The 25,055-nt window shown below is 40.7% G+C and overlaps 1 protein-coding gene across 1 annotated transcript; it reads right to left on the bottom strand.

Annotated features, from left to right (window-relative positions):
* Positions 1-54: 54 nt before the first annotated feature.
* Rpf1 (ribosome production factor 1 homolog) lies at positions 55-12,717 on the bottom strand. The gene is made up of 9 exons (XM_004653648.2): positions 12,474-12,717; positions 10,755-10,811; positions 9,674-9,754; positions 5,885-5,980; positions 4,814-4,967; positions 2,202-2,284; positions 1,219-1,400; positions 949-1,075; positions 55-215 (listed from the first exon to the last, which is right to left on the bottom strand). The coding sequence occupies exons 1-9, from the start codon at positions 12,699-12,701 to the stop codon at positions 174-176; spliced, it is 1,050 nt and encodes a 349-aa protein (XP_004653705.2). The 5' UTR covers positions 12,702-12,717; the 3' UTR covers positions 55-173.
* Positions 12,718-25,055: the final 12,338 nt, after the last annotated feature.

The following is a 25,055-nucleotide window of genomic DNA, read 5'->3' as shown; positions in this document are numbered from 1 at the left end:
TCATCAAAATTACTGTAGTTGTTGGGTGGAATGACACTTCATGAGACTTGGTCATTTATTCAAATATAAGATTTATGAAATCAGTCAGTTCCACTGTGACAAGGGGGTTCTGGTAAAAATAATTTACTAAGTTAGTCCTGTCCAGCAAAGTCCAGTACTCCTCTTCCAGTGCTTTATAAATGGAATTTTCTTCGACTTGTATCCATCTCCCGTGGCTGAAAGAGAGTAGGAAAAATTTTAATGAACAATTTAGGTAAGATAGAAAAAATTACTTTCCTCAGATCTTTATTACTTCTCACTAGTCCCATAAAACGGTTTGAGACCCTGAATAGTTTTAGGTCTAACAAATTTTTTAGAAGTTACTATTTCATGTTTGTGTATAATTGTAAAGTAAAACTGTAAGGTGCCGGATGTATGGCGCACACTTTTAATTGCAACACTAGGGAGGCAAAGGTAGAATTGCCATGAGTTTGAGGCTACCTTAGACTTCATAGTAAATTCCAGGTCATTCTGAGTTATAGTGAAACTGTACCTCAAAAAAACCAAACAACAAAATGTAGGGTATGTACTACTGCCTACTAAGTAGAGAAGAGACTGTTTTACAGGTTTTCACTTATGACTTAAGATGAGCTCCAGGCTCGTGAATCCTCTGCAGCCCTAGTGCTCAGTGGTACTCAGGGCGGAACTGCACCGTGACACAGGCTTACAGACAGCGTGCTGGGCCCTACTCACTCAGTGTGCGGCTGAGCTAATAGGTCTAAAGCCCAAGAGTTTTCATGAGGTTGCTGGTTCCACTTACAGACCTCTGGTGTTTAGGCTACTTTAGGTAAGTTCAAGGTTTAATCAGGCTAAGAATCACATCAGATTTTGCCATCTTAATGTATGTAAGGTCTGAACTACTATAGTTTAAAGCTTATCATTTTTTAAAATGTATTTTCAAACACATACCTTATGAACCCATTCATACTCTCCATATTTAGAATCAAAGGTTCCTTTCTGGAGAGATCTTAATTTTAAGGTAAAACGTGGTCCAAGTTCCTGGATTCCTACTTTCTTTTCACTCTTGAATATGTATCTACAAAGACAAGAGTTGCTGTTAGTAACGATTGGATTCACTCGCACTAACACTGATGACAAGGTCATTATTAAGATGCAGGCTCATACTGGAAATGTACTTCAAGGCTGATAACCAAGTGCAAGGGCAAAAGAGTCCCTCACCTGTGAAATCTGAAGAAGATGTAGTCCCGCTGGTTGTGGAATGTGGCAACCTGCCTGCCAATAAACTGAGGATTATGAGGGAAAAGAGAAGCAAACATACGCCCAATTGAGTGGCCCAGCCGTGTTGTAAAGTTATTCAGAATTATCTCAGGAGCATGTTCTGTCGGGTCTTTGCCTCTTCTCTAGAAAAGTAAAAAAGAAATAATAACCATTTAAAATAGCATTACAATGCAATTGCAAGCACAAAAACATAAGACATTTGAAAATTTAAAACAAATACTTTTTTCCCCCCATTTGTGTTTTTGAGACAAGGTGTGGACTGGCCTCCAACTCAGTGATTGTTCTGACTCGGCCTCCAAGTGTTGGGATTATAGGTATGAGCTGGCTCAAAACAGATTTGAAAATGACAAACGATCCCAGATGTCTAATACTTTTGTGTGTACTAAGTGCACTACAAAGTTTACGTGCTGCAGAGCTCTTCTGTAAAGCCAGCGTGTTTCCTAGTAACGAGGGCTACTGTTTCTGTCATACAGTCCCCAAAAGAAAAAAGAAACTTGAATAGACAAGACTTGCTTTTATTAGGAAATCAAATACAAAGTCTCTACAAATAATGTGGGACTGGAGTGGGGATGGCTCAGTAGTAAGGTGCCTGTGTGAACATGAGAGCCTGAGTTCTGATCCTAGCACCATGTCAAATCTAAGCACAGAATAGCCCTGGAGAGAACACAGGCAATTCCTAGGGCCTGCTGGCTAGGAATTCTAGCTGAATGGCTGAGCTCCAGGTTCAGGTAGATTCTGCCTCCAACAACAAGGTGGATAGCAACTGTGAAGACAGGATATCAACCTCTGGCCTCCACACACAGACGTTACATGTACACCCTCCCACTCACAAGTAATTACACAGGAACACAAACACGTGTACACCACACACTAAAAATCTAGTAATGGGACATAGATACTGATAAGGAATACGTAAAACTTACCTTGATTTCTTTACGAAGACGCACACTACTTACTTTAAAATGTGCAGTTGGACCATTGGGCAAGTGACTCAAAATGAGTCCATCTGTTTGACAAGTCAAGAAATACCAAAACATAAATTTTAACTTGCTTAAATAACTTGTTCTGTGCCAGGTATGGTGGCTCATATCTGCACTCCCAGCACTTGGGAGGATGAGGTAGGAGGATCACTGAGTTCAAGGCTCACCTGGATTACAGAGTGAGCACCAGGTCAGCCTGGGCTAAAATGAGATCCTGCCTTAAAAATCCCTTGTCCTCTACATATCCAAAGATGTCTGAAATCTATTACTGCATGGATGCATTTATCCTAGGTTAATGACACTTCCTACCAAACCAAACCTTGAAAAAAGCAGATGAAACTTTCTAAAGTACTCCTATGTGTTTACATCCTGGATTTTCAAGTAAGTGGAAAGACAAAATAAACCTGGGGCTGGAGAGATGGCTCAGTGGTTAAAGAAGGTGCTTGCTTGCAAGCCTTAACAGCGCCAGATCAAACCTATTTAATGACCACTACTAAAGCAGGAAAAAGAATGATACTGTACACTGTAGCACTGCAAGTCATAAATAACTTTACCTCCATCTTCAGAGCGAACACTTATTACAACACTAAAAAGACTACTGTTACATGTTTGTATTTAGCCAGGTGTGGTGGCACACACCTTTAATCTGGCACTCGGGAAGCAGATACACGAGGGTTGCTGTGAGTTTGAGATCAGCCTGGGACATACTACAAATGAAACACAAGCTACTGACCCACAGCAAGCAAGGAGAGCCTCAAAATCTTGGCTGCACCAGATTTACTGTCCACTACCACTCATGTTTCTGCAGTACAACTTGAGTGATTTTTCTTCTGTACTTTTTATTTATTGGTATTTTTGAGGCAGGATCTGACTAGCCCAGCCTGACCTAGAACTCACTCTAGTCCTAGGCTGGCCTCAAACTCCCTCCCAGAGTGCTGGGATTAAAGGAGTGTGCCCTGCCTCTCTTACTTTATAATGGATAAATTGTGGCTGCTGCCCACAAGCAGGAAGAAAATGATGACTGTTTTAGGTTAAAAGACCAATTTTTAAAAAGAAATGCAAAAGCCAGAAACAGTATTGTATGCCTATATAAGAACATATATACAGTAGAGCAGAGAGAAAATTGTTATATTGATGAATGCTGCTTCTGAGTGAAGAGTTACCAGTAGCCTTATAATGATGGCTTTTTAAATGCCGAAAATAAAACAGACCACACTATTTTATTTTGGGGGGAACAGTTATAAAGAGGCAGCAAGTACTTTAAAATAATATGATTAAGGTAAATTATAGCCAACTAAATACATTTTATAAAGCTTTTTTTTTTGTTTGTTTATTTTAGTTTGTGGAAAACTATTAGTATAAGTGAATAAACATTTAAGTTATATTAAAAACAGTAAAAGCCATTAATAAGCCAGGCATGGTGTCAAACACCTTTAATCTCAGCACTTTGTAGGCAGAGGCAGGAGGATCACTGAGTTCGAGGCCACCTGAGAATGCATAGTGAATTCCAGGTTAGCCTGAGCTAGAGTGAGACCCTACCTTGAAAAACAAAACAAAACAACAAAAGCCATAAATGTTATTTAGCATTTTAGAGTACAGCCTTTTAAAACATCTAAAACAATGAGTGTTCACCGATTTAAAAAAAAAAAAATTGCAGGCTGGAGAGATGGCTTAGCAGTTAAGGTGTTTGGCTCATGTGTCTGGAGTTTGTTTGCAGAGGCTGGAGGCCCTGGCGCACCCATTCTCCCTCTCTCTCTCTCAAAATAAATAAATATAAAAACAAAATATTTTTAAAAATTGTAGAACAAAAAACCCTGTTGGTATTTTTGGCAATTTCTGAGTAGTTTTGACTCATCTCATTGGCCATCATACAGTAACTGAATTCATAGCCACTATTCAATAAAAGTAGCAGCCATTGAAAAAGAAATCTTACTGGATCTCATCTCCATAGATAACTTGGGTTAAGGAGACACATTTACCACAGATCTGAGCCACAGAGAATGCGTCAGTGTCACTAGCACCTGAAGCACTACCAACCATGTAATAGGGGTTCGTGTTTGCCTCAGAAACAATCCTGGGCTAAGATTTCTGCACGGTAAGATGCAGTAGAGATCCATACCCAGAGCAGAGAGCAGCTCTGCAACCCTGCTTCAGCCACCCACACCCGCGAGGCCCAGCCTGAGCGTCTCTATGAAGTCCCTCCTCCCTGACGCCCTGGGAAGCAGTGTACAAGGTGCAGAGGTTCACAGCCTCCTCTAGGTCTCTCACCTGCTTTACACTCACTGTATTTGTTAGTCTGCATGCCTGTTATTGACCTGAATTTACTGACAGCCTGTCATATTTTCTCTGCATCTTCCTAAGGATTAAAGAAGTATCTTAGATGTAACATGTACCTGGTAACTATTTGCTGAACAAAAAGAAAGCATTTGATAGAATCTTGGATAGACATAATTTTATAGAAAAATGTTGTGAAGGTTATAGGGAACACTGTCATATTTCAAGTATATTTAAAAAGGAGGAAAAGGACGGGAAAACTTTCTTAAAACAAAGGATACTTGGTGTTTTACGATCTTCATTAATAACAATTAGATCTGTGAAATCTCTTGCAATGCACTGGGGAATGATTTTCTTTAGAGCCAGTCCTCTTCTGTAATACACATGAGAACCTGGAATAACTGTTGAGAGCTGTTCACACAGTCGTACTGTTCGCTGTAAGATAAAGAACAAAATTATCAAAAGTGAGAAAGAATAAAATGTGGTACATACTCAACAATCAGGAATCAATATAAAAAGTGTTATCAACTGCAAGCAAAGCCCCAGGAAAGAATGAAATCAGAACAGTGTTTTATCTTGTACCTAAGGCTAAGCATCCTAAAGCAAGGTTTCTCAACAAGGTTTTTTTTTTTTTTTTTTTTTTTAATTTTCTAAGGTAGGGTCTCACTCTAGCTCAGGCTGACCTGGAATTCACTACGTATTCTCAGGGTGGCCTCGAACTCTCAGCAATCCTCCTACCTCTACCTCCCGAGTGCTGGGATTAAAGGCGTGTGCCACCCCACCCGGCTTAAGGTGTGGTTTTTGTTCCCTAGCAACACCTGGGAATGTCCCTGTGGCTATGACTGGTGGTCGGGCATGGGTCCACTGCTGGCTCGTAATGGGCTGGTCTGGAGATACTGCTAGCACCCTAGGATGGACAGGATGGCGCACCTTTAAGAACTACTGAGCCTAAATACTCACAGTGGTGAAGTTTTCAAAACCTGTCCTGGCGTAGCGGTTAAGGCATTTGCCTGCAAAGCCAAAGGACCCCAGGCTCAATTCCCCAGGACCCATGTCAGCAAGATGCACAAGGGGGTGTGCACATCTGGAGTTCCTTTGCAGTGGCTGGAGGCCCTGGTGCAACCATTCTCTCTCTCTCTTCCCCTCCCTCTTTCTCTGTTAAATAAATAAACAAAACAAAACAAAACAAAAACCCTATCCTGAAGAGTCCTGCTTAGTGAATCTACATTGTTTCACTTCGTTTTTATTTAGCTTATTCATAGGCATTACCCAAGATAATTAAATATTTAACTGCTGAATCGAGCATTTTAAATAGAAAATTAAGAATTCAAGGACTACATCAGTATGCTTACCCCATGAGGCCTGTCAGATGTTGTGATGAGAATCTTGGGAGATGTCTGTCTGTTGAAGTAAGAAGCAAACTCATCTGTAGCTTCGTCATAGGCAACCTAAGGACAGAGGAGAGACTCCTGTATCACAGTGCACAGGCCTGAGCAGGACACTAGTTGACAGTACTTATGGCAGGCAGCACGAGTAAGTTCCTTTCTCCTCTACAGAATATGGTTAGAAAACCGGGCAAAGTTATCAAAACTCATTTCCTGGCACAAGCTAATACACATTAATTCTTGAAAAATGGCTATTTCTAAGCAAGAACACCAAGACTTGACCATTGTCTTGGTGGGTGAAATCCGCCAACCTACTGTAGCAGGACAAGGAAGGAGGGAGGTGAGCACAAAGCTGGGTCAGGCTGCAGATCCAGTTCACAGCAGGGACAGATCAGCCAGAAACTGAAAGAGTGCTGCTCTGAAGTGACAGCCATGGGTAAACTGAGATAATCTCTCCACAAACCCAGGGGTGACTGATCTTACACAGCTGATGCCAGGACCTGAAAATCCTCTGAATGTGGAAGGCAGGAGAAGACTTTAGGACAGGTACAGTTGTATGCACACACACCTCAGATGGAAAAAGATGTGTGTGTGTATGTTTTATGTTCTCAAGGTGTCTAACACTGCCTTATTGGCTGATCATTAAAAGCCATGTAAACACAGGAGCAATCTTTACAGTGGCTTAAAAACAACAATCAAACTGAGCTGATAACCTCCTCCATGTAGACCAGCTGATCGAAAGCTGGAAGAAGCCATTCTACATGTAGTTCAATGGGAGAGATAGATACCACCAATGAAGATACTCAACAGTGGACACTGCAAGCCTTATAATTGGCCAGCCAGGCCAAATGAGCCAATGGGTGCAATAGTGGCACATCTGTCATGGTGGAAACCAACTGCCTTCCAATTGAACTGGAGGCCCGCTCCATGGGGGGGGGGCCACACATCCTGATACTGAAAACTTAAAATAGGGGTAGTCATGAACCCTAGGGTAACATCTACTGATGTCTGGAAAAATGTATATAGCATGCTTATCAAACTGCCCAGTAAGCACTTCTCTTAATATTTATACCCTTATATTAATATTAATGCTACTTTCACTTTGGGTAGAGAATCTTCTCTTTTCAGATAGCAGTGACTTTGGGATGACTCAGAAGGTATCACAGTGCTGGAAAGAAGTGACTGGAGTACTGAGTAACATCTCGATCAGACCTTCCAAGACTCAGGGTCTAATGCAGAAGAGGTGGCGGAAAGAATGTAAGAGCCAAAGGAAGGGTAGGACTCCATACAACGTGCTTCCCCCAGACACAAAATGGCCTGGATATCCATGACCTCACAGTGCCTGACACTACCTACACAAGACCATCATAAGAGGAAGAAAAGACCATGACATCAAAATAAAGAGACTGGTTGAGATGGGGAGGGGATATGATAGAGAATGGAATTTCAAAGGGGAAAGGGGGGGGGGCGAGAGAGGGTATTACCATGGGATTCTTTTTATAATCATGACAAATGTTAATAAAAATTGAGAAAAAAATAAGCAAACAAACAAAAAAAGAAAAAAAAAAACCCAACAATCAACAGAACAAAACCAGTACAGACATTGTGCCGTTGTCCAGAAAGTAGATGCCAAGCAAGTTTACAAAATCAACAACAAAAATGAACCAGGTCTGGCTCAGTGGTTAAAAGTACTTGCTTGCGTGTCTAGAGGCCCTGATATGCCTGTTCTCTCTGTGTCTATCTTTCTTCTCTTTCTCTCTCTCTCTTTTTCTGCTTGCAAATAAATAAATTAAATTAAAAAAACTTGGAACTATCCCAAATATGTTACGTGTGTGTATATATATATGTGTGTGTATATATAATATACATATAATATACATATATAATATACATATATATATATATAAACTACATATTATGTAGTTTTCCTCCCCTAAACCTCACCCAGTGTTCCATATGCTGTGGCGTCTGACCAAATATGAAGAAACGAGTGACTCTTCCAGCACCTGGCAAGACCACCCTTACTTTGAATGTCAGCACCACCAAGGCACCCTAAAATAAATACTGGCGAATTGCAACACTTGAGGCTCTCAGAATCTTACTGTTATTGGAGTATGGTTTACAAGTTCCCTTCTAATGTGATACTTTATTTATATACCTGTTTAATAAACCAAGAAACACAGTTAAAAAAAAAAAAAGTACTTGCTTGCAAAGCCTGTTGACCTGTACTTAATTCCTCAGACAGTTACAAAGCTGAATCCAAAAAGTGGTACAAGCCACAAATGTGTGTGCCAATAAATAATTTCAAAGAAACCCCTGAGCAGCATCTATGGCTGTACCACCCTGAATGTGCCTGATCTCAAATAACATCCTCTAAAGAAATCAAAAAGAAAAAAAAAAAATGTAACTTTACACAGGCAAAAGCTACCAAGCACTGTTTTATATAGGTGGTCAGAATTAGCAAACAGTAATGGGAAAACCAATATGCAATTCCTAGCAAGAGGCTCTGAAAAGGACATGTTTGCAGTATATCACTGCCTGAAGCAAATAGCCATTCACATAAAAGACATTCTCTGGGATTACTGCTTAGTGCCTGTTACACCCAAAACTTATTTGTGATATCATGTATCAAGTTGTCTGGCATTGACACCAATAGTGTGACTATTTAAAAAAAAAAAAAACTGCTTATGGACATGTTAAACACATGAAAGCTTTTGGGAATAATGGGGAATCATGTCTGCCACTTTCTCTCAGGCCATTTGTAGAGACATAAATGAAAGCCAAGAGGAGACAGCATAGCATCCTGGGGACAGAGGTGATGGATGTAAATGAGTTGCTACTTTTTTATTCTATCTGAAGTTAGGTCAAAATGAAACTACATACACATACATCTTCAGACAAAAATCACATACACTCTTTGCTCCGGCTAGCCCCCAGTTCCCTTCATTTTTTCAATTATCACCTTCCAACTAGGTTTACTGTTTGACTCACATCTGAGAATATAAAATCTGGGCAGGCAAAAATTATGAGTGTGTGTGAGAGGGATGGAGACAGAGACAGACACACACAATATTAGGTACCCTGATGGATCTCAAGTCCTAAAACAATCCAGATACACAGAACACAAAAGATTGAACAAACAATTATACTGGAAGACAGGAAAAAATGCAGATGGTTTAAAAGCAAACAAACATGATACCACTAACTTCCTTTTATGAAAAATTTTGAAGTATTCAAAGGCAATGCCCTGATTCAGTGCACTGTTGCACAATATTTAAAGGAGAAACACACCAAGTGGAAGATTATTTTGCAAGAAATTTATGAGGATACAAAATATACCACCAAGGTTGGGGATGAAGTTCACTCAAAGACTGATCATCTATAATGCACAAGGTAGTAGGTTTGATTCCTAGCCCGTTAAGAAATACCACCAAATGTTGTATTTAGATACAAAAATACCTAACAAGTACTACAAAAATCTATACAGTATGAAGGAATCTTTTAAAACAAGAAGCATACTATTTAGAGAGTAAATGACCAAAAGCTTATCTATGCATAAAATTCAATACCTTTTGTAGAAAACAGACACATTTATAGTATTACTGGAAATATCCATTATGAACTATGTTGAATGACAGCGTATGTCAACATCACAGCTGGATGGGTTCAACATATAACTTTGGCAGCTAACACGATGCTAAAACAGCAACAGAGTATGGGCAATCGTTCAGATTCATTTAAGATTTCTAGTATTACCTCTTCATCATTAGGATCTACTGTGGTTTCATCATAGACTCGTTGATTGTCAATGGTCTTGGGTACAGGCTTTGGGGGAGCCTAAGAAAGAAGAGATGAAGTTTTAGAAGTATTATAGCTGGAGAAGAAATGCACAAATAACCCTAAAATACAATCTGGTCTTCATATCAACTCATGTGCTGTTATATAGATCCCAATAACAAAGCTGAGTAATGAGTAATGATACTGCTTTCTAACAATCTGAATAGACATAGGCACATATTAGAAGAGTGGATAACATTGAATGAAATGCCTTAAACTATGCAGAAATTGCAGAGAAAATTGGGGTTCCAATAATTATGTATCTCTAAGAAAAATGTCAGACAGTAAAAGAGGAAATAAGGGGAAATTTTCAAAGGTACATACTTGTATAGCTTTGTTAACAGCTCCAGCAAACTGTTCGGCAGTATGACAAAAGTCGATGAAGGGACTTAGTAAGTCTACTTTGGGGAATTTACAGTAAGGAATGAATGAGCATGGCGGGGTGGGGAGGAGTGGCTGTCATTTAAGAATACCTAGTACCACTACTCATATTAAACAGTGAGCAGAGCAAAGGTCGAACAGCAGGACCTTTATTGAAGACAGTACGTGAACACCAAGGGATGCTGTTATGATCTGCAACCAGGCATACTCAGCTCAAGGCATGATATAAATGAAGTGCCAAGGAGCAAGTAACCGTAAGTCTAAGACACAGTAACTATAAACAATTCAAAATACACGCACACCATGCAGAGATATGAAAATGTGAACTGACAGACTACTAGGGACGTTGTTACTTTATTACTGTGAAGCAAACACTGCAACAATCTTTAAAGGACATAAGTGCCACTTTGTGCATCTGGCTTCATGTGGAGACTTAGAGAACTGAACCTGGGTCTACCAGCTTTGCAAGCAAGTGCCTTCAACCACTAAGCCAGCTAGCTCCTCAGCCCATTTCATTATTTTCATGCATCTAAAATAAACAGTCAAAATAACGTACTACATTAAGTAGTAGTCTTATATTAAACAAGACAAAGAATACAAGACTAAAATTTTTATTTACCTTATCACCAAGAGCCTCTCTCTCTTTTTTAAGTTTTTTCTTGGCTGCCAACTTTTCCTAAAAGGTTAAAAAAAAAAAAAAAAAAAGAGAAACCATCAGTTCTATCACATACACATACTGAAATCCCAAATTATTAGTGCTGTAAATATTTTATAAATTCCTTATGTTTTTAAATTGTTCAGCATCCAGACTTCTTTTTCTGTGCAACAGAGCCTCCTTAAAGTAGCCTGGTTTGGTTTTAAATCTTGACACTCCTGCTTCCCTAGTGCTTGGACTACAGGTGTGTACCATCACACCCAGCCAGGCAAGTTTTTCTTTAAGAGCTAAATGACGAACACAAGTGAGCAGGCTAATCATCAAGAGTTATTTAACAATCTAAATTGGAAGTCCAGCCAGCATGCCTTTAGCCTCAGCACTCATGAAGCTGAGGTAGGAGACCAGCCTGGGACTACACAGTTCTAAGTCAGCCTGGGCTACAGTGAGACCCTGCCTCGAAAATAACCAAAAAGAAACTGGAAGTCTGAACATTTAAACTTTCACTAGCTGTAAATGATTACAAATTTCAAATTAAAACAGTGTAAGCATGAAATGAACATCCAAACAAGCTAATAGCAGGTACATCCTATACGCTGTGGTTATAATGGTTAGTCCTTTTGGAAAGCACTAACAAAAGATGAGTATTTCATCCTGTTTCATAATCAAAATAAGCTTTGAAAGTAAGTAGGAACATGCAAGGGTAGTTAGGATAATTTATTAAAAATGTGTATCGTGGTGGCTCACGCCTTTAATCTCAGCACTTGGGAGGCAGAGGTAGGAGGATCGTCGTGAGTTCAAGGCCACCCTGAGACTACAGAGTTAATTCCAGGTCAGCCTGGACCAGAGTGAGACCCTACCTCAAAAAAACCAAAAAAAAAAAAAAAAAAATCTGTATCGTTTACTTCTAGATAAAATGCTTGACACACAATAGGAAATACCACCCCCACCCACTAATGCTCAACCCATCAAGTCTCAGATTAGAAATCACCGTCAAAAAGGTTTTCTAGGACAGTCCTTCCCTATCCCTGCAAGGCAGAGTAGGTCAGATGACCCTTGTATGGACTCCAGCGACAACTCTGCAATAGTAACTCCGTTACTGAGAATCAGTCCAGGATATTGGAAGGGGTTCCGTGAAGGAGGGCGGGGTACATCGTGTGTATGGAAGTTGTCAGCAGAAAGTTTTACAAACAGAAAGAATTAGTCTAGGGTCTCAAGTAAGAGTCGGAGAGATTGAAATGTGTAGGCTCTTGCAATAAACAGGAATAAGCCAAGGCCTTCTTCAGATTTCAACGTATGCGCAAAAGAGCACTAAGGCCGTGGAAACCCCTGCATTTCGGGGACCTCCCCGAACCGGGCTGTAAAAAGCAAACAAAACTAACTTCATTCGGAGTTGCCGCAGGACTCCGAGCAGGAGCATTGTGGATTGGGTGTGCAGCTATCGCCCGGCTTACGCAGCCTCGGAAGCAAGCAGCGCGGGCAGGGAGGGAGGCTGGGCAAGGCCGAGGAGCCGGCACTGTGGAGACGGAGAGGGAGCGCGGGTCCCGGAAGAGCCGCCCAGGCCCACGCCGGAACCCAGCGTCGCCAGGGCGGGGCGAGCCCCGCGGAACGCGTCCGGGTGCACCCGGCGCGCACACAACTCGGTTCCGGCCGCCCCGGCACGCAGGCGCGCCAGCCGCTCAGTACCTTCCGCTGCTGCTGTCTCCACCGCGTGAACATCAAGTGTCGCCGCTGCTTGTTCTTAATCTCCGAAATACTGAAGCCCGGGGGAAAGGCAGCCGCTTTCGGGGGCTGGACGCCGCCTTCCGTCGCCCCATCGTCAGCCACCGCAGGCTCTGGAAGTTCTTGGGCAGCGGCTTTTCTTTTCAACCTTTTCTGGCCGCCGTCCCCGCTCTTCTCCCTGGCTTTCGCCATGTTGTCTGCGTCTGTACGGAACCGGAAGTGCGTTTCTTCCCTCTTTCCTCAGCGCTTTTGCTTCCGGGGTCGCCAGGTCTTGGAAAAAGGCTCTTGTTTGGTGTTAGTCGCGTTAAGGACATGCTCAAGTTGAGGGCTGAAGCTACTGTAGGCGGCTTTCTTACCTGTGGGAGCAGTGAACTCCAGACGCATGCGCCACCTGTGTATCTGGCTTACATGGGTTCTGGACAATCGAACCTGGGTCCTTTGGCTTTCCAGGCTAGCACTTTAATTGCTAAGCCTCTCTCCAGCCTCGAACAGTGAAAACGAGTGTCAGTGTCATATAATTGCATTTTACTGGAAAGAAAAATGAAAAAAGCTGGTTATGAGGGGGAAACTTGGAGGAAGGAAACAGCCAGCTCCGAGGTCCCCGCTCAGCAGAAAACCTGGCTGGTATACTAAACACCAGTAATGTCAAAAGATTAAAAAAGGAGGGGATAGAAAGATTGAAATTAGATCCTGTAAAGTTCTGTAAACGCTTAGGATTTTGTTTCCTGTGGGATTCAGATCTTCTGGAAGATTTTGAAGTAAAAACTGATTTGTTCTGTCTTTTGTTGCAGAAATTCTCCGGAAAGATCACTTCAAAAAGTTTATTTCCCTGGGGGCCAAAGAGTTTGAGGTCGCCCTCCAAAGAAGCTCCTACCCTGAGCTATGTGTTTGTTTTTTTTTTTGTTGTTGTTGTTTTTCGAGGTAGGGTCCCACTCTAGTCCAGGCTGACCTGGAACTCACTGTGTAGTCTCAGGGTGGCCTCGAACTCACTGCAATACACCTACCTCTGCTTCCCAAGTGTTGGGATTAAAGGCGTGCACCACCATGCCTGGCTCTGATCCGAGAGTTTTATTTCCATTTTATAGTCTTCATAGCCATGGGGAGGGGTAAGTGAACAAACAAGATGTGGCAATTTGCATATCAATCATTTCTGTAGTTAGGCCACCCTAACAGTGAACTCCGATTTACTTTGTTTTAGCCTAAACTGTTTTTCCTTATCATCCCTTTGGGCCCTTTGTGGACAGTTCCTTGCTTGGGATTTTTCCATTTGCTGACATAAAGATAAGTTTTAGCTCCTCAGCAACTCAGTGAATCAGTTCAACGTTTAGCTTATTTTCTACCACACTTTCAAAGTTTTACATTTTTTTTTTCCATTTTATTTTTACAGTCCTGAAGAACAAAAGGACTTGTGGGAGTTAGGCAAGTGACCTTCACAAAGTTGTCCTCAGCCTTCTTGACTTGATTTAAAAAACAGCACTCTTGGGCTGGAGAGATGGTTTAGCGGTTAAGACGCTTGCATAAGGTTATGCAAGTGCACCAGCTGCAACATGCACACTAGGTGATATATATTATATGTCTGGAGTTCGAGTGTAGTGGCTGGAGGCCCTGGCATGCCAGTTCTCTCCCCTTTTTCTTTCTGTCTCTCACTCCCTCCCTCATTCTCACTCTCTCACAAATAAATAAATAAAGGCCAGTCTGTTGGCCTTTCTTAAAAAAACAAAACAACAACAACAAAAAAAACAGCACTCTACCTCTTTAAGAAGAAACTGCAGTGGGGTGTGATGGTCCCACCTTTAATCCCAGCAGGTGGGAGTTGAGGAGGGAGAATTGCCTTGAGCTCAAGGCCAGGCTGGGCTACAGAGTGCTTTCCAGTCCAGGTCAGGCTGTTCAGGCTGAGATTCTGCTTTAAAGCCAGAACAACAAGAAGAAACTATGGGAAGGTGGGTGGGGCTCAGGAGGGTGAAACGATAGTTAACTAGAGTGGGTTTCATGAAAATGGTAGAAAAAAAAATGTTCAGACTTCTGGAAGATAAAGTTCCTGTTGATTAAATGGGTACCATGAAAAAAAGAGTCAAGTAGGACTTCAAAACTATTTATTTTGATTTTTCAAGGTAGGGTCTTGCTATAGCTCAGGCTGACCTGGAATTCAGTATGTAGTCTAAGGCTGGCCTTGAACTCATGAGCCTCCCAAGTACTGAGATGAAAGGGATGCACCACCACACACTGCTGACTCCAAAACTTTTGACCTAAGCCATCAGAAAGATTGAAACACCATCAATTTTCATAGAAAGGCTTCTGGTGATGAAACTTTAAGATCAAAAATCTCAGTTTTTGATTTTTTTTTTTTTGTTTGTTTGTTTTTTCAAGGTAGGATCTTACTGTAGTCCAGGCTGACCTGGAATTTAGTCTGTAGTCCCAGGCTGACCTCAGACTCACAGCGATCCTCCTACCTCAGCCTGGAATTAAAGTTGTCCACTATCATGACCAGCAAGATCTCTCATTTATTTATTTATTTATTTATTTATTTATTTATTTATTTATTTATTTATTTATTTTGAGGTAGGGTCTCACTCTAGCACAGGGTAACCTGGAATTCACTCTCAGGTTGGCCTTGAACTCACAGCGATCCTCCTACCTCTGCCTCCAAAGTGCTGGGATTAAAACTGTGTGCCACATATCCTTTTAGATATTGTTAAGTTTAAGACATTTGTAAGTAATTGGCTTGATACCAAGTAGTTGGGATGTTTGAATCCACAACAGGAGAGAAAGAGAGAATGTGAAAGTATCCTTTATGAAATGACAAAAGCAGCATTTTTGGTTTACTGTTTGCAGTCAAGTTTCTAAAGACTGCCTTGATTTCACACATTATGGTACAGTATCTACATCAAGTGTTTTGATAATACTTGGTGTTCATACTTCAGTCTTTGTACATCTAACTTCTTTAAAAGAATTAGAATGTAGAAAGTCATAACTTGTATCCCAGAAGACAAACACAGTTTAACCTGCTTTTAGTCCACAAGTCCAAGTTGAGATTAAGACGAAAACTATCATATTTAGATCCAAAATCAGATCAAATTTTAAAATGCAATAAAAAATGAAAAGTGAATTTAAAGATGTTGAGTTTCAAGATCACTAACTTATGATTTGGCTGCAATAAATTATAAAATTTTGTGTGCCAGTAGTTTAAAGAAAAGCTAATCAGACCAAAAAATAGGGAAGAGGAAGAGGGGTGGATAGAGAAAAGGTAAAAGGAAGAGAGATAGACTGAAAAAATACAGACTGAAAAGATAATTAGAGAGAAAAGAGGTGGGAGGGGAGAGAGAAGAAGGGGGAGAATGGGCGCACCAGGGCCTCTAGCCACTGCAAACGAACAGACGCATGCGCCATCTTGTGCATCTGGCTTTACCTGGGCACCGAGGAACCAAACCTGTGTCTTAACCACTGAGTCATCTCTCCAGCCCCAACAAAAAAGTATTTTGAAAGCCTCTTCTAACTTACTGAACCAAAATTAATTTGGCATAAACCTGCTTTTAGGCTTGTAGAGTAGATTTGGTCTATAGTGGCCTCTGATTATAATAAACAACAAACTAGCTTGTCGTATTAGCACATTATAACCAAAAAGTACACACTTGAAACCAAGCAGCTGAGTCATAGCCAATCATAACCATTGAGCTTCCAGGTAGAGGCTGAAAGCTCTAAAAACATGACTATAAACGAGGCAAATACCAACTGCAGCCAATCAGACTTTCTGTATATGACTACTTTCTGGCTGTAAACACGATTTGTACAATGGAGAGGTGAAACATTCTGAATGAGTTTCTCATCAGAATGCCGCCATATTCTAGAACCTTTTCTTCAGTAAACAAGTTGAACTGGCTCATTTTTCTTTCACCAGCTTTAGTATGTGATCTCTACATGTAATAGATCCTTTCCTCAAGAAATGATGATTGGGAAGTAGATTGAAATAACTGTCTTAAATTTATTTGGAATACCCTACAATATGCTTGGTATAGAGATTTCCTTTTTATTCCTTCATGCATTTTTGATAGTGTCAGTTATATGGGTTAGATGAAAGGATTTCTATGTTTAGAACAAAATCCTTACCCTTGGGCTGGAGTGATGGCTTAGCAGTTAAGGCACTTGCCTGCAAAGCCTAATGACCTGGGTTCAGATCCCCAATACACACATAAGTCTAGAAACACAAAGTGGAGTATGTGTCTGGAGTTCATTTGCAGCCACTGGAGGCCCTGGCACACCCATTCTTTCTTTCTCTCTCTCTCTCTCCCCCTCCCTCTTTTTCTCCCTCTGCTTGCAAATAAATAAGTAAAAATAAGAAATAATCCTTACCCTTAAGAAGTTCCAAAAACATTAGTCAATTCAGAAGATAGATATTAATGGCTACTTAATTTAGTTTGGGTCTGGAATAGCCCCTTAAACTGTGCATTAAAGGTGTGATCCAGCTTGGTGCTACTGAGAAATGGTGGTGACTTTAGGAGCTAGGGCCTTGTGGGAGAGTCACTGGCAACAAGCCCTGAAAAGGGAGAATGAGATTAGTCTCTTCCTCTCTTGCTTCCTGGCTAAGAGGTGAACAGATGCTATGCTCTACCATGCACTCTCCATGACTGCCACATGGCATCCGTACCAGAGAGCCCACACTGAAGTCTATGTCTTGATTGTGGACTGGAACGTCTAAAACTGTGAGCTACAAACCATATTTTTTAATAAGTTGATTGTACCAATACTCGTTAAGCTACAGAATGCTCACATCCTACATGATAAATACTTAGGGTGGACTGAAGTGACAGGAATACTTTGCAGTTCTTGATTCATCTATCTGCTACAAAATCTTCTTTAATTTATATAAACTGTGAGCCCATGTTGTAAACTTTATATAATCTATGAGTCCATGTTGTATGCTAGAGCCAGTTATATTACCACCTACGTTGTATATGCAGTACATCCTCTAAGTGCCTCCTTCCTTTCTTTCCCTCCCTTCCTTTCTATGTACTCCCTTTAGGTATACGTTTTTATTACTATTATTGGTTTTCCGAGGTAGGTTCTCACTCTAGCTCCTGGATTCCAGAATTACTGGCTGACCTGGAATTCACTGTGTATTCTCAGGGTGGCCTTGAACCCACAGTGATCCTCCTACCTCTGTCTCCTGAGCGCTGGGATTAAAGGCGTGTGCCACCACACCCAGCTGGTATATGTAATTTTTAAAATAAGATACTTACTTTTAGTATGTGGGGTTTTTGTTTGTTTGTTCTTGCTGGTTTGTTTTGATTCTATCATTTTAGGGACCCTCAGTACAACTCTTAGACTCCTAGTGACTTCAAGGAACCTAACCAAGGTTGCTCAGGCAATTTGATCTAGTTTATTTTACTTACTTTGGAGATGAAATGTTTTACTGAAAAGGATTATTTGCAGTTTTATATAAACAACTTCAATCAGTGGAAGGTGAGGAGTGGGTAAATAATGACAAGAAATGAAGGCTGCCATGATGGCAGACCATAGGAAATCCAAGAGAAATCAACCACAAGGTAATCTCCCACACCACAATTTAAAAATACACAGTAAAATAATACCCAACTTTGTCCAACAATATATTGGATTTATACTTTAATAAAACAGTTTGTTTAAAATATGGAAGAGTGGTTAACATTTCAAAAATTTTATGATAAAGACTTAGGTATATTGTACAGTGACATACATAAAATTACAGTTAATGTATACAAGTATTTGTCTATGCCAAATAGTCTACTGCATGGGCTGGAGAGATGGCTTAGCAGTTAAGGCATTTGCCTACAAACCTAAGGACCCAGGTTCAACTCCCCAGGACCCACAAAAGCCAGATGCACCAGGTGGCCTGTGATTCTGGAGTTCATTTGCAGTGGCTGGAGTCCCTTGCATACCCTTTTCCCCCCACCCCTCTCTTTTTATATTTTGTGGTAGGAACTCACTCTAGCTCAGGCTGACGTGGAATTCACTATGTAGTCTCAGGGTGGCCTCAAACTCATGGTGATCCTCCTACCTCTGCCCCTCGAGTGCTGGGATTAAAGGCATGTGCCACCATGCCTGGCTCTCTCTAGCTCTCTACCTCTTTCCCTCTCTCTCAAATAAATAAATAAATAATTCTAAAAAATTAAAAAGTAGCCTACTGCATTCTAAGTGTATCTGTTAGCTTCTATTACTATAGATAACTAAGAGTTAATTCAGAAATAAATGATTATAGTGATTTGAGCTCTCTCTATTAGTAAATTCTACCCTAGAGGCACAAATATGATTCCATCACATATAATAATCCATTTCAGGATGCTCACCATTACTAGTCATCAAGGAAATACTAACCAAAACTACAGTGAGTCATCACCACACACCTGGCAACCTGGCCATGTAAACAAAGGATAACATACTGTATGGCAAAGATGTGAAAAAAAAGGGCCTTGGTCACTACTTGTAAGAATGAAAATTTGCTTAAATATGGAAATAGTACAGAAGTTCCTGTGAAATAAAGAAAAATGAACTACTTTATGAATCATCAATTCCACATGAGTATTTATCCAAAGGAACAGAAATTAGAATTTCAAAATGATAATTATGGTAATCAAGATATGGGAAGTGACTTTTAATAACTTAGATGTTCATCGGTGGATGAATGCATGAAGTGTATTATATGCATACAGTGGAATATTATTCAGCCTTAAAAATGATTGAAACCCAGAAATTTGTGGCAACTTGGATGGACCTGAAGTGAAATAAACTACACACAGAAAAAAGTACCACCACCTGATCTCACTGATATATGGAATCTAAAACAGTCAAACTCAAGGCAAATAGAAAGTAGAATGGAGATTACTAGGTGCTAGGGGTAGAAGATGGGGAAGATGCTCATCAAAGGATATCTGTTAGTTTTCTGTTACTGTAACAATGCAGTTGAGACAATAAAAATGAAGAAAGGTTTAGCTTAGCTTACCATTTCAGAGGTTTCGATCCTATTGCTTGAGCATGTGCTGAGGAGCACACCATGACAGGGAAGTTATGGTGAAACAACTTGCTTCTAACTACTGGGGAATGGAATGAGGGAAGGGTTGAGTTCCAGGATCTTCCTCAGGAGCACACATCCAGTGACTTAACTCCCCCCAGCAACAGTTAAAAGTGCGATCACCTCTTGATAAAACCACAGGCTTGTGAACAAGTCTTTAATATGTGTGTGTTTGGGAACATTTAGGGACATTTAATCCAAACTGTAGCATGGTACACATTCTGAATTATACAGGCGAGTAAGTTTTGAAGGTTCAGTATATAGCATGCTGACTAAAGGTGACAGTTTTATGTTATATTAGAATCCTAAGAAATCTTACCACATACATGCACCAAACATAAAACATACACATACAGTAATTATGTGAGGTAATAGGTAAACTGATGTGCTTATTTACAATACAGTATATATGGGTACATCAAATCAAGTTGTGCATCTTAAATATATACTTTAAAGGAAAGAAGTTACACAGCAGGAAAAGATTCAATGCAGTTGTGTGAGATTTTAGAGTCACACCACCTCCCATGCAAAACTGAATTACACTGACAAAACCCTAGGGAGAGATTGCATGCTGAGTGCCGTCATCTCTATATTTCACACTGTGAAATAGACATAATGCAAAACTAAAATTATATTAGAAAGTCTATATATAGGCCCTCAGATTGTGTTTTGGAAATGATTTCAAATAATTTCCTTCAGGCATTTATATTTTCAGTAAACCCTAATCTTGCCATTGCTGAAGCAAAACAGCTCACCTCCAAGAGAAGAGAGTTTATTCTTAGTGACCATGGTCCAGGAACATGGACTGAGGTTGCCCCACATAACATGTTCTGACATGGAAGCAGTTACATAAACTTTTATTAGTTAAAGAACAAAGACAGCTATGAATCGAGGCTTTCATTTATAAAATAAATTGGTGGATACCACAGGTAGGTAGGTTACAGCAAAATTGGGGAATCTCTGTTATGTTTCACGTGCTGTCTGATAACATTCTTAGCTTTTGGGTGGGTGAAAGCTATGGGGCTTGTTAAGAATATATTTCAGGGGTGGAGAGATGCTTCAGCAGTTAAAGATACTTGCTTGCAAAACCTGACAGTCTGGGTTCAATTCCCCAGCACCCACCTAAAGCCAGATGCACAATGTGGCCCATGCAACTGGAGTTTGTTTGCAGTGGCAGGTGCACTCATGCACCCATGCTTTCTCCCTCCCTCCCTCTCTCCTCCTCTTCCTCTTCCTCCTCCTCTCTCTTTCCTCCCTCTATATTTAAAAGGGCTGGAGAAATAACTCAGTAGTTAAGGGCATTTGCTTGCAAAGCCTGACAACCTAGGTTTGATTCCCCCATGCCCACATAAAACCATATGCAAAAGTGGCAGATGCATTTAGAGTTCTTTTGCTGCAGCAGGAGGCCCTGGTGCTCCCATTCTCCCTCTCCCTCCCTCCCTCTCTCTCTCTCTCTCTCTCTCTCTCTCTCTCTCCCTGCTAAATAAATAAATAGAATGTATATGCTTCTCTGGCTGCTGTTTCTGTAGACAGAACATCCATCATTCAAATTTCAATGTAGTCAAACATTGATGTGCATCAATTCCACATCTTCAGAGTACAGCCATTGTTAACAGGGCTTCCCCAGTTCTTGTTTTCCAGTTCAGAAGATTTCCACATGACACAAAGTCTGAGGAAGCACTGTTTACTAAAGTAAAGTCATACTCATGTAAATCTGAGAGAGAGGATTGGCAGACAAGGTCTCAGGCTGTCATTTTTTAAATCTTTTTTTAAAATTTTTGTTTATTTTTTATTTATTTATTTGAGAGAGAGAGAGAGGGTGGGAGGGAGGGGCGGGCAGGCAGGTAGGCAGAGAGTGAAAGAGAATGGGCACGCCAGGGCTTTCAGCCACTGCAAATGAACTCCAGATGTGTGTACCCCCTTGTGCATCTGGCTAACGTGGGTCCTGGGTAATCGAGCCTCGAACCGGGGTTCTTAGGTTTCACAGGCAAGCACTTAACCACTAAGCCATCTCTCCAGTCCAATTTTTAAAATATTTTAAAAAATATTTTATATTTATTTAATAGAGAAAGAGCGAGGGAGGGAGGATGGGAGCCCCAGGGCTTCCAGTCACTGCAAATGAACTCCAGAGGCATGAATGCACCCCCTTGTACATCTGGCTAACGTGGGTCCTGGGGAATCGAACCTGGGTCCTTGGGCTTTGCAGCAAATGCCTTAACCACTAAGCAATCCCTCTAGTCCCTTAACCTTCTTTTAAATAAAAAAGAATTTCAAGGTAGGGTCTCACTGTAGCCCAAGGTAGTCTGGAATTCACTGTGTAATCTCAGGGTGGCCTCAAACTCCCACCTCTGAGTGAATGCTGGGATTAAAGGCGTGTGCCACCATGCCCCGCTCTTTTAATATTTTTTTAATGTCATCTAGCCACATTATATATCCCTCTCCCTTTTGACTGGTGAGTTTGAAGTCGGCTATTTTGTAAAGTTTAAACCTGCCCCCACTTCAGTGTGTATTCCCATCTGTATCTGGTTTGAACCAGGATTTCTCACTGTCTTCTGACTTGGCCATGAGATCATGTTTTGTGACCATTTGTTGGCTCATTATCCTGTTGCCACAGATCTAAGATTAAACAATATAACTTTGCCCCCATACCCTCCTAACATAACCACAGATCAAAAATACTTGAAAAAATTGTGCCTTTAATCCCAGCACTTGGAAGGCAGATGTAGGAGGATCACCTTGAGTTCAAGGCCACCCTGAAACTACATAGTGAATTCCTGGTCAGCCTAGACTACAGTGAAAACTACCTCAGAAAACAAAGAAAAGAAATTGCACCTATAGTGGACATGTGCAAACTGTTTTTTCCTTCTAATTATCCCACAAAAATGCAATAGGACAACCATTTGCATAACATTGTATAGGGTAGTGTAAATAGAGGTAAGAGGATGTGCATAGGCCATTGTACCATTTTACATGGAATGGCGCTATCTTACTGGGACCTGCACATTCACCGGTTTTGTTACCTTTAGGAGACATGGAGGGGCATGGAGCTATGCCATCCTGGGATGGCTTTCCAGTATCTGTCTTGTCGATTCATTCATTCAAAAATATTTAAGTCACTTTATGATCCAACTTCTGGCTCTAGCCATCAAAAAGGAGCCACTTCTTGCTCTTTGGGAACTCCAGTGGTGAGAAAGCAACAAGTAGAGTTCACAAATAACTGCATAATTTTGAGAGGTTCTATGACTGATACCTCGAATAATTAAGGTCAAATATAGAATTATGACTTCTAGAGTTTTCTTTGAAGGGCTAGAACCAGAGTAGATATAAAGTCATGGTACCTATTGTAGAACATCTTTTTCGACCAGAGAAGACAGCGTTTTCCTCCCAGTCATATCACCATCATGGAAAAGAGATAACCTTTGCCAGTAGTCATGACAATAAAGTAAACACAATAACATAATGATGGCTAGGTCTGTCGTAATAGTACTAGAGTTAACAGTTTCAAATGGAAGGAGGGAATGTCACCAGACACTCCCCTGAGATTACACCCACCATTCCCTCATGCCCCCTAGCTGGTCTTGGGAGGTAGAAACTTACCTGCAGGCGAGGCCCCATGATGGACTTGGACCTTCTCATGATACAGCTGTTTTTGAATTGGCCATGCTCCTTTACGTGTCCTCTCCCTCATGCTCCTGTAAGGATATGAAACAAACTCATTGGTTCAATTTTGACCTGGGTGGAATTGTTTCTTGGGTCTGTCATTGGTGTTCTATCTGGGGTGAATGTTTATTCACGTCTCTTCAGGAAAAGTAACTTGTCGGTGCCACATGTTTCTGTCAATGGCAGTCTGCATATATACATGTGGTCTTATAAGATTATAATGGAGCTGAAAGAATCCTATTGGTTAGTGATGTTGTAGCACAACACCTTAGTCACATGTCTGTGGAAAATGCTGGTGTAAACAAACCCACCTAGATGCTAGTCAGATAAAAGTATAGCAAAACAGTTATGGATTATTCTTAATAATGCTAACAAACTATTGAGCAACTGGTTTGTGAGGTGTTCTCGTTTGATTCAGGTGTCCCCCCAAAACTTAGGTGTTCTGAATGCTAGATTCCCAGCTTGTAGAGATTTTGGAATTAATGCCTCCTGGAGGGAGTGTATTGTTGGGGGTGGGCTTATGGGTTGTGTAGCCAGTTTCCCCTTGCCAGTGTTTGGCACACTCTCCTGTTGCTGTTGTACACCTTGTGTGGGCCAGGGGGTGATGTCCACCCTCTGCTCATGCCATCGTTTCCCCTGCTATCATGCAGCTTCTTCTCCAGTCTGTAAGCCAAAATAAACCTTTTTCCCACAAGCTACTCTTGGTTGGGTGATTTCTACCAGCAATGCGACCTGACTGCAACATGAGGTTACTGTACTATACTTATCATTACAATGTACTTCTGTTTGTGAAAACAAGTTTGCTGTAGACACATTGAGCCACACAATATGAGCAGCACCCTCCTGCATGCCATGTTTACCACGTGTCTTGATTGCATCAAAAGTTCTCACTGAGCAAGTGACCCATGCCATTGAGGTTTTTGAAAGTATGCTCTATAAAGTTTGCAAAATGCTGAAATAGCCCAAGCAAACACATTTCTCAGAACATCTCCACCATTGACTCATGACTATACTGGGAAGTCCCCTGTCAAAACCCATATGTTGTGATCAGATCACTCAGGCCAGAGATACAAATATTTAGTATGTAAGGTCTTAAAGTATAACTCTTAACCTAGATGTGCTATTCTCAAACATTTTGTCTCAGAACACCCTTAAAAATTATTGATGATCCTCCCCTGAGAGCTTTGGTTTTGTGGTTTACATCTATCCATATAAATTAAATTACAATTGAAATTTAGTCAAAAGGAAATATGCATAAAATAACCATTATTTGGTGGTTTACATACTTTATGAAAACAACTATATTTTCCAAAACAAATAAAAATTAAGGAAGTGGAGTATTCAGTGACGTCTTGTTTAGATGCTTTTTATGCTGCTTAGTAGAAGGTAGCTGGAATCATACATGCTTCTGTCCCAGGGTTTCACCATTTTGGTTGAAGAATATGAAGAAAATTGGGCCTCAAGCAATTATGTGGTTGGACACAGGAAAAGTATTTAAAACTTTTCTTCCAATAAAATTATATTCTTTGGTAGTACCTCAAAATTTGAAGTGATAAGCTTATTTTTTAAAAAAATATTTTATTTGTTTATTTATAAGAAGAGAGAGGACTGGAAATGTGGCTTAGTGCTTAATGCACTTGCCTGTGAAGCCTAAGGATCCAGGTTTGATTCCCCAGTATCCATGTAAGCCAGATGCACAAGGTTATGCATGCATCTGGAGTTCATTTGCAGAGGCTAGAGGCCCTGGCATGCCCATTTTTTTTCTCTCTCTCTCTCTAATAAATAAAAAATAAATAAATAAGTGAATAAAATATAAGGAGAGAGAGAGAGACAGATAAGGAGTG

This window comes from Jaculus jaculus, chromosome 19 (genome assembly GCF_020740685.1).
Source record: "Jaculus jaculus isolate mJacJac1 chromosome 19, mJacJac1.mat.Y.cur, whole genome shotgun sequence".
In the NCBI taxonomy this organism is placed as follows: domain Eukaryota; kingdom Metazoa; phylum Chordata; class Mammalia; order Rodentia; family Dipodidae; genus Jaculus; species Jaculus jaculus.
The sequence above is the reverse complement of the archived record's forward strand: the minus strand, read 5'-3'. Positions and strand labels throughout refer to the sequence as shown.